Genomic DNA, 13,983 nt, shown 5'->3' with positions numbered 1-13,983 from the left:
AGTGGGGCCTCATACCTCAACATTTTATTAAAGAACCACTTAGCCATTCTCTCACCAGGATGGGCACAAGATGCCGGTTATTCCCTTAGATGAGTGGGTTTTTAAAAAGCTGGGTGGGAGACCCCATGCTACAAATTTAATTCAAAAACTGTTAAAGGAACCTTTTTTTAAATCTCAAGAACAGCCTTTTCACACTTCTCTACCACCTTTCCATTGGCTGTGTGTAAATAAACAAAGACCACCAAGTGAGAAAAGGCTATTTATTCAAAGCTTGCTACAGCAAGGGGGGGAGCCACCTTCACTCAGCTTGGGACTTACAGGCCGGCAGTGAAAAAAAAAAAAAGAAAAAAAAAGGGGGTGGGTGGAGTAGGCTTCAGGGTATGCTCTGATTGGAGGTTAACTCGGGGAAGCTGGAGGCGGGCTAACTAGAAGCCGGGCGTCTAACGTGATTGGTTGGGGGGGGAAACATATTTGGCTTTCTCTGATTGGTCCCGAGTGGGTAACAGGGGCAAAAATTTGGGAAGCTGGCAGTCAATGACCGACTCCTGCCCGTTCTAAGCTGATCACTGCAGAGGCTGTGGTTTGGCTTCCCGTGTTGGTTGCAGCAGAGATTGTGGGTCGGAGTTCTGTTGTCAACATATGGTCCCGTCATTGCCCTGTATATTGTCTGTCAACTGGGTGAAACCCAGGTTATTTTCCCTTGACCTGGATAACTTTCAAGCTTCCGATTTTTGTTTTACCTGGAACAAGATTGCATTCCTGTTATTTCTGTTAAGGATAAACGGAGACATTAGGATATGGAAAGTATTTATGGGAACAAATACATAAGTGTCTTTCTGATGAGGGTCAGGCTGGAGAAAGAATCACCCTCGGTCCTCTGATTGCCCATTTCCGTACACAACTCCTATTACCATTATAACTGACTCCTTAGCAGCGTTTCCTTCCTTCGGGGGGTGGGGCTCGGCCTCCTTGGTTCCCTCTCTTTGAGGACTGCCCTTTGGGGCCGAGAGAGGAGGATCGCTGCCCCAGTCTCCCACTTCCCTTCCCGAAGCTCGCTTTCCGGGTTCCGGCCCGGGTCGCACCCCCGCTACCCAGCACCCCACCCCCGCGCAATCCTCCTACAGCGTCCTCCACCCCCGCCCCTGCCCGCCCGCGCACAGCGCCCCCTGTCCGCCCCGCGTCCTCCCCGGTTCTCCCCACCGCACCGGTCCCGGCCGGCCCCCCTTCCGGTTCCCACACCCGGGCGCGTGCCGGCGCCTCCGGACCAGTGGTTCCGCGCGTTCCTGCACGGAGGCGCGGGGCTCGAACGGACGCGACCCCCTTGGTCCTGCAGCAGCTTCCCCGGCCCGCGGGAGATGTCAGGTCAGCTCTCCCGTCCCCGAGTCGCTACCCGGTCCTTGGTCAGGAATAAACAGATCCTCCTCGGGTCCCAAGACCCCGACATCCATTCTGGGGGTACTCTTCCCAGCCACCATTCCCCGATCATTTCTCCTCAGCTGTGGAAAAAGCAGCCCTCCTTTCTCTTCAGAAAGGGACCCGTATTTTCCCTTCAACTTCCCTCAACTTGGGCCCCCGCGGGCCCCCAGTCGGTGGGAAAGCACTACCCTCCATTTTCGTCCCAGGGACGTTCCTCGGCCCGGATTTCTCCTGCCACGAAGCAGGGGAGGCAGAGGCGCCGCGGCGGGCTCAGCGGCTGCAGCTGGGCCCTCGCCATCTTGCGCGGAGGAGGAGTCGCGGCGGCAGCCATGCGGAGAGCTAAGGGGCGGGGGTGCTGCGGCCGAGGGAGGGGGCGGGGAGCCGAGTTAGCTCGGCCCGGGCGGCGGCTTCGGCGGCGCCTTGAGAGCGGGCAGCGGCGGAGGTAGGGCTGCGCGGCTCGGGGAGCGGGCGAGCGCCGGCAGGCTGGCCCCCAGGCCCCCGGAGTGGAGCGGGACGGGGGGCGGGGCGGGGGGCGGCCGAAGTGAGGGGCCGGGTGGGGGCGGGCGGAGGTTTCCGAGGAGGAAGGAGCCGCCGCCATTTTGGGAGCTTCGAGTCAACAATAAAGGACCGAGGGTACAGAGCGGGAGTGGCTTCAGTGGTAGGACTCGGGCCCGAGTCGCGAGGAGTGGGGTGAGGTGAGGGGTTGGAGGTCGGCGGTGCAGCGGGGGCTGCGGGGAGTTACCCCCCCCCCGGCCGGCGTGGGGGGCGCTCTGAGGCGGAGGCCTGAGGCCTGGTCGGGCCCGGGGGAGGAAGGCGGGCGGCAGCTGTGGGGCGGGGGCGCCCGGGAGGAGTGGGATAGAGCACTGTTGTGCCCGGCGGGGTCCGGAGGAGGAGCGGGAGAATTCCTCGGAGGAGCTTTGTGGGAGACGAGGGAAGGTGGGATCGTAGGGGGCGGCAAGGACTTAGGGAGATCGTGGAGGTTATAGGATACGAGGCGGCCCTATAGGGGGCGGCAGGGATATGCAGTAGCGGAAGGCTGGGTTTCGAAGAGGACCGGCTGCTTGACGGAGTAAGGCCTTGCAGGTCGATAACAAGGGGGTGATTATGGAGCCCCAGCGTCATGGAGAAAGGAGGGGCCGTCTGACTTAAGGGTTTCTCTTTGGGGCCTTTTGCGGGAGCCCCTATTGTTTCCTACCCGCGGAGCTGGTTCCCTGCTCTTGTTGCGCAGATACGATTTCAGGGCCCCAACCCATTTGTGTTTATGGGCCCAGGGAGCTGACTCGAAGTGTGTGGGTTTGGTGGGGGGGGGGGGTGTTGAAGGGTAGGGAAACAAGAAATTATTTGCCTACGGTTATAGGGCTCAAATCACTGGCTTGATTCTTTCCCTTATCGCTCACTCCCCTTTCTCTTCAACAGTTCCCTCGCCCCTTCAAAATAGAACGGTCACTCCAACTTGCAGACCAAGCTTAGAGAAACTGCGCTGCATTCGCACACAAAAGGTCTTTTTGGAGATGACGATACTGTTTTGGGTGTGAAACTGTCAATTGCTAACTACAATCTGGGAAGTGCTGTAATTAACTCCGCTAGGGGTTCCTCCCAACTCGTCTTTGTTTCGTTCGTATTTTTGAAAATGTAGAAAATATAACTTGCAAATCTAAATTGGGAAGGGGTAGGAGGAATATTTCTTTTCCTGAGACGTAGAGCTGCAGTGCTGCTTTTAGCTTAATTGAGAGGGGAGCAGTTATCACATAGTCGGATTTTGGATGCAGGGAGGTATGAGGTCTTACGTGCATGATGGACAGTAATGATACCATTTAATTTTTAGAAGTTGCCACCTTCATCCTCTTAGTGTTTGCAAATAAGTAAGTCTTCTGGTGTGAAGTAGGTGATATCGCTGATCATAATATAAACCTGTCAATACAGGAAACCAATTACTACCTTGCACTGAAATTGGATGGCTCTTAACCACCCTCTGCTTAAGAGGTCACTCAGCTTCTGGGAGACTTGGAAATAATACAGCTTTGTGTACGTGATAATCAGGATTTGCTTGTGAGCAACTTTGTTTTCAATTAAAAAAAAGACATCAAAGAGGTTTTTTTTTTTATTTTTATTGTTTGAGAAACCTTGGTGTATGGCAGAAACGCTAATTAATAAGCTAGTGTATGTTTGATAAGAAATGTAAAGGAGTTAAAGAACAAAGCAAACAGAGCAGCCCTTTATTTTCTGGCCTTTTCCCCCCTGGCTTTTCAGTTACGTTTTCATGTACTTCCTTTAAAAATAATTTTATTTGGGGAATAATTTTAAAATTTTTTAAATTCACTTAATTAGTACTCTGGGTTTCCTGGAAAGTTTGATTAAAGTTTCTAGTATCTTTACCCTTTAACAGATTTTTTTTTTAACAAAGCTAATTTCCTTTTTGTGTTTTTGTAATTTAAAAAAATGCTACTTCAAGTTGGGATATACTTTTTGAAAAGTGTTATGTTTAAAAACGTAGCAGTTTTTTTAGTATTCAGATTTAATTAAGGTAGCTAAAGGTTTTCTTGGCTGTTTTTCAAGCAGAAGATTTTGACATGTAGACATATTTATATCCCTTGACATGCTTCAGTTACTGTTTTAAAGGGCAAAAACTTAAGGGAAAAAAGAAAATGTATTTTTCTTTATAAAGTTTAACTCCTGTCGTTGAAATTCACAAGGGCATAAATGTGTTCTTCTTAAAGCATAAGGTGAAGTCAAAAGCTCAACTCTTCAAGGATTCTCAGTTGTCAGAAATAGAAAAAAAATTAATGAATTGTCTTGCCTTGTTCATTTGTAGATTTACATTAAGTTGTGCGATACTTCACTGAGTTGTAATGCAATTGAATGTAATGACTCATTGACTTTAAGAGGTGGCAGGGACTTCAGAGAATTCATCAGGGAGGAAACAAGGGAAGAGATTGTCATTTGACAACTAATGCTAACTTAATCACAGTATCTTTCTACTTTGTATTCTCTGGGTTGATTTGAACTGACAGTTTAAAATGTTTGAGATGGGTCTCGGTGCAGGTTTGGTTTTTGAGGCAATTCATCTTTTTGTGTTTTTCCTAGCTTGGCTAGTGATTTGGTCTCAGTGCAGCTGTATTCTTAATTCTTTAATTTAAAAGAAGAGAGTTCTTCTAAAGGAGTTCTTTAAAAGGGAAACAAAAAAGTTTTTTTCTAATTTTACTCTGTTTGCTAATTTTAACTTTTTTCTTTGTTTCAGACTGAAGTGAGCGAATTCAGATATATAACTCAACCTTGTTAGAGGGCTTTATTAAAAAATAAAGAGTTGATTCCGTGCATGAGAGCAAGTTACTGCTGCTTACCGTTCAGAGACTTACAGGTGCTTGCCTGCATTGCAATAAAGGACTCATATATTGAGCAAGACTTATATTTATCTCTTCGTTTTGGAGAGCCTAATAAACTGTTATTACAGTTTCTCTACTGACTTTCAAAAGTTTTGAAGTTTGAAAGAGACATCTTTACAATTAATACAGCATGAGCACGGCCAGAACAGAGAACCCTGTTATAATGGGTCTGTCCAGTCAAAATGGTCAGCTGAGGGGCCCTGTGAAGCCCAGTGGTGGCCCCGGAGGAGGGGGCACACAGACACAGCAACAGATGAACCAGCTGAAAAACACCAACACAATCAATAATGGCACTCAGCAGCAAGCACAGAGTATGACCACCACTATTAAGTAAGTGTTAGAATAAATAATAAACACACTTGGGGGACCAAGGAGATTTATTTTGTTAGTTGTTGACTACTTTGTGTATACCTTAGTTTAACCATTTTGATTGCAAATAGCGGACAGACGACTTCGTTTTATGGCCAGCAGGTATTTGCAATAGAAGAATGTATTTCTTTCATAACTAATTCAGGTTTATTAAGTAACAGACTGGCACAGATTAATATATATTAATTTTGTATAGACTGTTTTTTGAAACATGTCTGGCTTTCATAATGAGCTCAGATTCATCTTGTTTTTGCCAGTATGGCTTTTTCCCTAGTGTTAGAACTTGACCTTATCCTAGTTTGAATGGCTGTTATAGCCAATTTCACATTTTAAATTTAACGACTTGCCCAGCCTTCTGAACTTCAAACATACTCACAGAAAATTTATCCATAACTTTTTTTTAGTTTATGACACTTTGCTTTTCTGCCCTATTTATTTACTTTTCAAATACACTTTCTCCTCCTTTTACACACACGCACACAAAATAACAAGCAGTTTATGTCATAGGGAACTCAGGATTTTGAACTCCTATAAACACATCTCTGAATAGTCCCGTACCCCTTTGACGACTTTTAAAAACGTAAGCGCCTCATCTTACTACAGAATATTTTTTCTTTTAAATTTAAAAGTGTGTAGGCTATCATCTTTAAGTGTACACTTTAAAGTATATGAGTGGTAACTATGACTCCAAAGAATCAGTTAATAGAAAATTAACATTCAAGAATCTTGACCCATTTGAGATTTGTCTTTGTTAAAAATCTAGCCATGTAAGTTGATTTAACCTCTAGAAATCTTCATAAGATGATAAAACTCTTTCAAGGAACCAAAGCTTGTGTTTTATTATAACCTAGATCTTTTCCATGCTTAAAAAGTACTTACTAAAGAAAAATAGCCCTAACTTCCAACAGAATTGGTTTGGTCACTGGGAGATTTGGCATTAATACATATTCTATTATTATTTTATTATTTTTTTAAGTGTTTTTTTTATTTTTATGTTCTTGCGGTACGCGGGCCTCTCACCGCTGCGGCCCCTCCTGCTGCGGAGCACGGGCCCCGGACGCGCAGGCCCAGCGGCCATGGCTCACGGGCCCAGCAGCTCCGCGGCACGCGGGATCCTCCCGGACCGGGGCACGAACCCGCGTCCCCCGCATCGGCAGGCGGACTCCCAACCCCTGCGTCACCAGGGAAGCCCTCTATTATTTTTGAGATGAATATTTTAATTAGTATAGAAATCAAGAATATTTTCTAAATTGCAGCTTGTCTTGAAAAAATATGAATAGGCTAGCAATATTTAGGCTATTTTTAATTCTTAATGATAGAAACATAAAGCTACATTCTTTCTTTCTTTTCTTTTTTTTTTGGTACACGGGCCTCTCACTGTTGTGGCCTCTCCCGTTGCGGAGCATAGGCTCCGGACGCGCAGGCTCAGCGGCCATGGTTCACAGCCCTAGCTGCTCCGCGGCATGTGGGATTTTCCCGGACCGGGGCACGAACCCGTGTCCCCTGCATCGGCAGGCGGACTCTCAACCACTGCGCCACCAGGGAAGCCCTCATTTCATTTTGAGAGTATTTTCTACTTGAAATCAGATTTGAGACAACAGTGGATTTTACCTTTTTTTTTGCTTTTCTTAGGATTAATGGTTTTTTTTCAATTCTGTGGATCTTTAAATCTCAGTTTAAATGTCATCTCTTCTATGAAGACTTCTAGATCCCATGGCTCAGAGCTCTTCTAATACCTATCTCTATCACTTGTTTTCTCGTTAAAAATTTTTTTTAACCTCCTAAGATTATAAATTTTTTTTGTAGGCAGATTTTGCGTTGTATCTTCCTGCATTTTTATCCACGATTTAGTGAATTTGGCAATGTGGCAAGCTGGCTTACTAGGATGTTCAGTTGACATTTTTGTTTATACCAAACTTTGCTATGGTATAGACTGGGGTGAAAGGCTTTAGTACCCTTGGATTGGTAGCAAATAGTTGCCTGTGTTACAGTATCTTGGATTATGTGGGACCTAGCTTTAAGTAAAATAATGTGCTTATCTTTCTAAATCAAGACTCTTGAGATGTTTGAGGTGCTTTAATTATATGAGTTGTTACAGTTAAATCAGTGAAAGCTTATTTATTTTAAAGGCACAGTTGAAAGCATTGTCTGCTTTATTGACAGTCTTTTTTCTCTTAGATGCTTTGGATATTATATTATTTGAAGTTTTTACCTGACCAAAAAGAAAATTTTTTATTACGTTTTCTTTGTTATTTTCTTTCGTGGTTTCAGGCATCCCCAGTAAAAAAGATTAAGAGAGATGTTTACTAACAGCTAATATCGAGTTCTTCTTTTGCCAGGCATTGTGCTGAGTGCTTTATAGAAATTATTTTATGTAATTTTTATCCTATTTTATATACGAGAGAATGGAGGTTTAGAAAAGTAACTGTTGCAAGGTCATAGAACTAATATGTAGAAGAGTCAGGGCTTGAACTCAAGTCTGAAACTTTATAGATTCCTTGGCTTTAACTAGTCACCAAGAGTTACAAACTCAGATGCCTATAGGGGACTGCCAGATTAGAGCGTACTTGCCCTATTAAAAGGCATCAACCACTTGATTTTAAACTCCATTTACTAAGCTCTATCAAACTGTTGCCATGCAGAAATTGGGAACCAGTGTTACTAAAGCTTCCAGATTTTTTCAAGAAAATCCAGAATCTGGACTTTTACACAAAATCTCCTCTAATTTTTTAATGTTGGCCACTAATTTAAAACACACACTATGGGCTTCCCTGGTGGCGCAGTGGTTGAGAGTCCGCCTGCCGATTCAGGGGACATGGGTTCGTGCCCTGGTCTGGGAAGATCCCACATGCCGCGGAGCGGCTGGGCCCCATGAGCCATGGCCGCTGAGCCTGCGCGTCCGGAGCCTGTGCTCCGCAGCGGGAGAGGCCACAAAAAACACACACACACACTATATAGGTCAAACAAAACATATGGGTTACTAGTTTTGAAAATGGTTGGACTGTATACAACTCTGCTTTTCTTAAGAGGATGGATACCTTACTCCCTTCTATTCTTGATTTTTTAAAATTCTCCCTAGATTGTTGTGCTTTGTAAGAAAACAGTTTTTCTAAAGTTTATCTCTTTTGTTACCTGTATTCTTAAGTAAACGGCAATATGTTCAACTTAGTGTGCTTTTTAGAATTATAATCGAGATGAATTATCTTTGTATTTTAGAATACTAATGCTGTGAATTCTGATACTTCAATTTTACTGTATTCTCTCTAGACCTGGTGATGACTGGAAAAAGACTTTAAAACTCCCTCCAAAGGATCTAAGAATCAAAACTTCGGTAAGTTGGTTGTAACATTCAAGTGGAAAAATGATCCTGAAACTCTAAAAGTGAAGTAGTTATTTAATGATAACAGGCACTGTGTTTACTCTTAAGTAAGTTGAAGTGGTTGAAATTGTATAACTCATGTATGACGAGTTGCCCAAAATTTCCACTATTTGGAGGAATTAGTAATAATGTATATGTATACACATTATTGCAATATATAATGTAATATTTAATATACGGTATACAATACAATAATTATTATATATACAGTATTTAATATATAATTTATATATTAAATATCGTGTTTATACGTATATATATCTTATCTCTTTTGTGGAATGCTTTTATGGTTTTCAAGGCGTTTTCTCAAAATTCTCGTTTCCAGCAGCACGGTAAGTTTCAGGGTAGGTATTGTCCACATTTTGTGGATGAGAAAACTGAAGTTGAGAAGTTAGTTCTCTTAGCCCAGTGTTCTCAACCAAGGGCAATTTTTGTCCCCTAGGAAGCATTTAGCAATAGCTGGCGCAATAGCTGGTTATCACAGCTGAAGGGATGCTACAGAACAGCCCCTTACAGCAAAGAATTTTCTGGCCCAAATGTCAATAGTGCTGGACTTGAGAAACCCTGGTTTAGACTAGGATATTTGTAGGCAGTGAATGGTGGAGCTAGGGTTTGACTTCATATCTTGTGGTTTGATACTTATATAGAAATAACAGTATTCCATCAGTCCTTAGAGAAAAATGACCACAGGGTGGCTGGTCTTTCCCCAAAACATAGTTTTTAAATGGCTTGTGTGTGTTAAAGAGAGTGGTTATTTTTCAGTTGAACTATAGATCAAGACAGAACTAATCTGCGCATATTTATATTTTAAATGGGGTAAAGAATTAGTCTCGCAAACACTTTATTAAGCATGCTAATTACCAAAGGAACCCAATTGTACTTCATTCTTCTGATGTTGTTTGTTTTTGTTTGACCAGGATGTGACCTCCACAAAAGGAAATGAGTTTGAAGATTACTGTTTGAAACGGGAGTTGCTGATGGGAATTTTTGAAATGGGCTGGGAAAAGCCATCTCCTATTCAGGTATGTTTCCCCTTTTTTATCGTATGTATAATGTTATGAGTTAAGTGTTACACACTTTCTGATCTGCAGGAATGATACAGTGAAACAACAGTTCTCTCCAGTTTGTACACACACACACATATATATATATATGTACACACAGGCATACACACTTTCTGAACCTTTAAATGGTAAGTTACAAAATCATGGCGCTTTATTTCTAAATATTTCAGTGTGTATTTCCTAAGCATAGGGATAGTCTCTTGAATAATCGTAGTCCAGTTATGTTCAGTCAATTTAACTTTAATGCAGTATTTCTATCTCATCTGTCATTTGTAGTCTTATTTTTAACTGGCCCCCAGATTTTGTCTTAAAGCATTTTTTTTCTCTTCCATACAAGATTCATCCTAGGATCAGGTATTGCATATAATGGTTACATCTCTTTTAGTAGTGAGCATGTCCCTGTTCTTTTTTTGTCTTTTATGACATAGACATGTTAAAAATATGGCCCCCTTCCTTTTTTTTTTTTCTCCAGTAGAACATTCCTCATTTTGGGTTTGTCTCATATTTCCATGTGATTAGATTCAAGTTATGCATTCTTAGCCAGAATACTGCAGAAGTCACATTTGGAGGTATAGTGTTCCATGTATTCTTCAAGGGTGATTTTAATTTTGATTACCCTTTCAAAGTGGTGTCTTGATTTTTCTACTGTATAATTATTGCTCCCCCCCACCACCTTAAAACTAATAAACAGTCTTTGGGGAGCATTTTAAGGCAATGCAGATATACTACTCTTCATAAAAATTTCCCCCTAACTCCTCCTTATGTATCTATATATTATCAGTGTGGACTCATGAATTTTTTTAATGGTATTTTTTATATATATAAATGTATTTATTTATTTTTTATTTTTGGCTGTGTTGGGTCTTCGTTGCTGTGCACGGGCTTTCTCTAGTTGTGGTGAGGGGAGGCTACTCTTCGTTGCAGTGCACAGGTTTCTCATTGTGGTGGCCTCGTTGCGGAGCACAGGCTCTAGGCGCACGGGCTTCCGTAGTTGTGGCACACGGGCTCTAGAGCGCAGGCTCAGTAGTTGTGGCTCATGGGCTTAGTTGCTCTGCGGCATTGGCAGGCAGACTCTTAACCACTGTGCCACCAGAGAAGTCCCTTTAATGGTATTTTTGTGCTCGAATTGTCCCGTATTTGGCCAGCGTGAGCTCCTTCAGGCTGGTTCCTTTGTGTTTGTAATGTGCCTCTTTCGTTTTTTCCTCTGATAGACTATTTTATAAAGCAGTTTTAAGTTCATAGCAATTGAGCAAAAGAGATATTTCATAAATCCCTGCCCACACTCATGCATAGCCTCCCCCATTATCAGCATTCCCCACAAGAGCAATATTTGTTACAACTGATGAACCTGTGTTGACACATTATCACCCAAAGTCCATAGTTTGCATTAGGGTTCATTCTTGGTATTGTAGATTCTATGGGTTTGAACATATGTATAATGACATGTATCCACCATTATAGTATCATACAGAGTGGTTTCACTGACCTCCGTGCTCCACCTATTCACCCTTCCCTTCCCCCTTTGTTTTTCTTGAGCACTTCCTTTTTGGTATATCACGATGTCAAGCTTATCTGTAGAGCCACCCTTCCCCAGCCTCAGAATCAGCTATTTCTCCAAGGAACTCTGATTCCAATTAGTGGGGAGTAGGTGCACTCTTTCAGTGAAAAGAGCAAGGAAATATATGTATGTATACACATACATGCCTGTAGACCTAAACATGTGTTATACATGTACAGATTTGATAAATGTGATTGTTGTCTTCACATTTTTAAATTGAAGCTGTTGAATCCAAGCTGTACTCAGGACAAACTCTGTGACATCATTGAGTACTTTTTCATTGAACAAACATGTATCAAGTGACCTAGAAAGTGTTAGACCCTGAGGGTGTTATGATGAACAAGATAAATAGGGTTCCTGCACTCAGAGTCTGGTGGAAAGGACAGCTTATTGTACAGGTAATTTCAGTGTAATGTAATGGGCACATATATGTAGTTGAAATTGCACATATATGTAGCTACTAGGGAAGATGGAACAACCTGGAAGAAGTGATCCATGTTCCAAGTGGGGAACACTGGAATGGTGATTGCCTGGGGATGAGAGTGTGCCTTTGTGGACAAACTGAAAGGAGTTTGTTGTGGTTAGAGAAAGTATCAAGATAAAGTTATACCTCATCAGGCAGTTTGAGTGCAGATACCAAAAATATTTAGGAATCTACTTTTCCATAATATAGTTCATGTTAATCTGTTTTATCTATAGGAGTGAAACATTTTATGGGCACTTTTCTACTGTATCATTCAACTTTGTATCTCTAGTACTTAGCAAGGTGCATGGCAGGAAATAGGCCCTCAGTTGTATTGCTTTGTTGGAATTATGGTTAATGGATATCTGTAAGCAAACTTCGTCTAGAGAAGTGTTTTAGAGCACTGTCTTTGCGGTGAGGCTGCGCGGGTTGAATCCCAACTCCACTCCTCTCTAAGGAGATTATTTAAATGTCTCGAAGCCTCCGCTTTCTGACCTATAAAATTGATATAATGGTGTATACCATGGGGTTGTTGTAAAGATTAAGTGAGGTAATTCATGTTAGTATCCTTACTGCAGTGGCTAATAGGTGACAAATGCCCAATAAATGTTATGGGGCTTTATTTTATGTAGTAGTTTTATCAAAAAAGGAGATTGGTTCATTTGGCAGAGTTAATTCTTAATGGACCCTTGCTGACTCCTGTTTCACACCTTTGTATTAAATTTTAAAATTCACTTTGTTATTTGCATTCTCAGTTTTGTATAGCATATAGATAGTTAACTCTCCAGCCACTTAGCCAGTCTACCATCTAGCTTTTTCTGTAAAGTAGAAATGATCTCCCTCACAGGGTTTTTATTGTGAGGATCGAAGGTTGTGTACAGGCATATCTCGTTTTACTGTGCTTTGCTTTACTGTATTTTGCAGATACTGCGTTTGGGTTTTTACTGGTTTTGTTTTTTTTTTTAAACAAATAGAAGGTTTGTGGCAACCCTGTGTTGTCAGATGATGGTTATTATTTTTAAATTAAAGTGTGTATATTGTTTTTTTACACAATACTGCTGCACACTTAATAGACTATAGTATAGTGTAAACATAACTTTTATATGCACTGGGAAACAAAAAAATTTGTGTGACTCACTTGATTGCACTGATCTAGAACCGAATCCACAATGCTCCAAGGTGTATTTTGAAATAGCAAGCAGAGTATGAATATAAAGTATTATTCTGTATACCTGAGACTATCATTCACATTGCTTTTTCCTGCACTATTGTTTTGCCTGAGGATCCATGGAAAACACAAGATAACATGCTTCTTAGAATCATTCAGTGTAACAAACCATAAATACTAGGACTTTAGAACCAAAAGAAATCTAGAAGTCCTCTAGTAAAATCCAACCTCGTGACTGGCATTCTTCTTGTCTACCTTCTTTCCTCACTTTTTTTTTTGTTATTTTTTTTTCTTTTCCTAAAACGTGTCTATTGTCTTTATAGTACTTAGTTTTACAGTTTGATCCGGGCATTTTTTTTTCTCTCTCCAGATATAAAATCCTCTTGACCAGATGGGTGTCATATACATTTGAATCTTTTTTAAGAGATCTGACTTAGTTGCACTTTGGCTATAAGATTATTAGAAAATGAGGCACTTAAAATCTTTTGAGACGATACAATTTTACACTGACAGGCTGGAACCAGATATACTACAGATTGCTTCCACACATTTTTCTTTGGTACAGCCATCTGTGATTCTAGTTCTTGGTCTGAATGCTGTACCCAGTAGCATAACCATGCCATTCTGAGGCCTAGCTTTACAGGAGTAGAGACTTCTTTGGAGGACCTAAGAGTCTGTCTTATTCTGCTTAACATTGAGAAACCTTACATTAACTTGGGGATGATTGGTGACAGCTCTTGCTGCTTCCAGACCTTAGGCACAACTTTTGAAGACTTTTTAGGTAAGAAGATGATGGAATGGCAAGTAGTTCATTATTGAGGGAAACATGGAAGTTCCTTCTTTTGGCAACCAAATTTCATATCAAGTCAGGAATCTCAAATTATTTTGAGAAATTATTTTGTTAACCAAGTCTAATTGGTTGTTTGTTAAATTTATAGTTAAGAATTAGAGCATTCTTAATTCTTTTATAATTCATTCCTCCTGCTAACATGGATTTATTGCCAAAAGAATTATTTTCCTAAATTCTCAAAGTCTTTAAATGCATGTCTTCATTGGTTACTATGGTAAAATTGGGGTGTGTTCCTTAAGGTGGAGATGTTCTTTTTGAAATTACTATCTTCCGTCTCCTTTTTTTCTGGGTAGCAGTAGATGTCGTCACCATTGCTTACCTCCTCCACAGTAC

At 41.7% G+C, this 13,983-nt stretch overlaps 1 protein-coding gene and 1 long non-coding RNA gene across 8 annotated transcripts in view; one reads left to right on the top strand and one right to left on the bottom strand.

Moving 5' to 3' along the window:
* Positions 1–246: 246 nt before the first annotated feature.
* Positions 247–1,887, bottom strand: LOC111166864 (uncharacterized). The gene is made up of 2 exons (XR_002642698.3): positions 1,605–1,887; positions 247–740 (listed from the first exon to the last, which is right to left on the bottom strand). It is a non-coding gene; the product is annotated as an uncharacterized LOC111166864 (long non-coding RNA).
* DDX6 (DEAD-box helicase 6) overlaps positions 1,183–13,983 on the top strand; it is a 34,152-nt gene continuing 21,351 nt past the window's right edge. Inside the window, exons 1-5 of one of the 7 annotated variants that reach the window (XM_089915662.1) lie at positions 1,838–1,858; positions 2,833–2,915; positions 4,655–5,129; positions 8,436–8,499; positions 9,465–9,569. In XM_089915662.1, the coding sequence (XP_089771788.1) occupies positions 4,930–5,129; positions 8,436–8,499; positions 9,465–9,569 (369 nt within the window). In that variant the 5' untranslated portion in view covers positions 1,838–1,858; positions 2,833–2,915; positions 4,655–4,929. Of the gene's footprint in view, positions 1,363–1,760; positions 1,859–1,995; positions 2,075–2,579; positions 2,916–4,654; positions 5,130–8,435; positions 8,500–9,464; positions 9,570–13,983 lie in introns of those variants that run through there. The other 6 variants (XM_089915661.1, XM_022559018.3, XM_022559020.3 and 3 more) reach the window with 6 other exon arrangements.

This window comes from Delphinapterus leucas, chromosome 7 (genome assembly GCF_059928025.1).
Source record: "Delphinapterus leucas isolate spDelLeu-1000000601 "Yukka" chromosome 7, BTC_Dleu_Yukka2, whole genome shotgun sequence".
In the NCBI taxonomy this organism is placed as follows: domain Eukaryota; kingdom Metazoa; phylum Chordata; class Mammalia; order Artiodactyla; family Monodontidae; genus Delphinapterus; species Delphinapterus leucas.
Note: the sequence above shows the minus strand (reverse complement) of the source record. Positions and strands in the feature narration are given on the sequence as shown.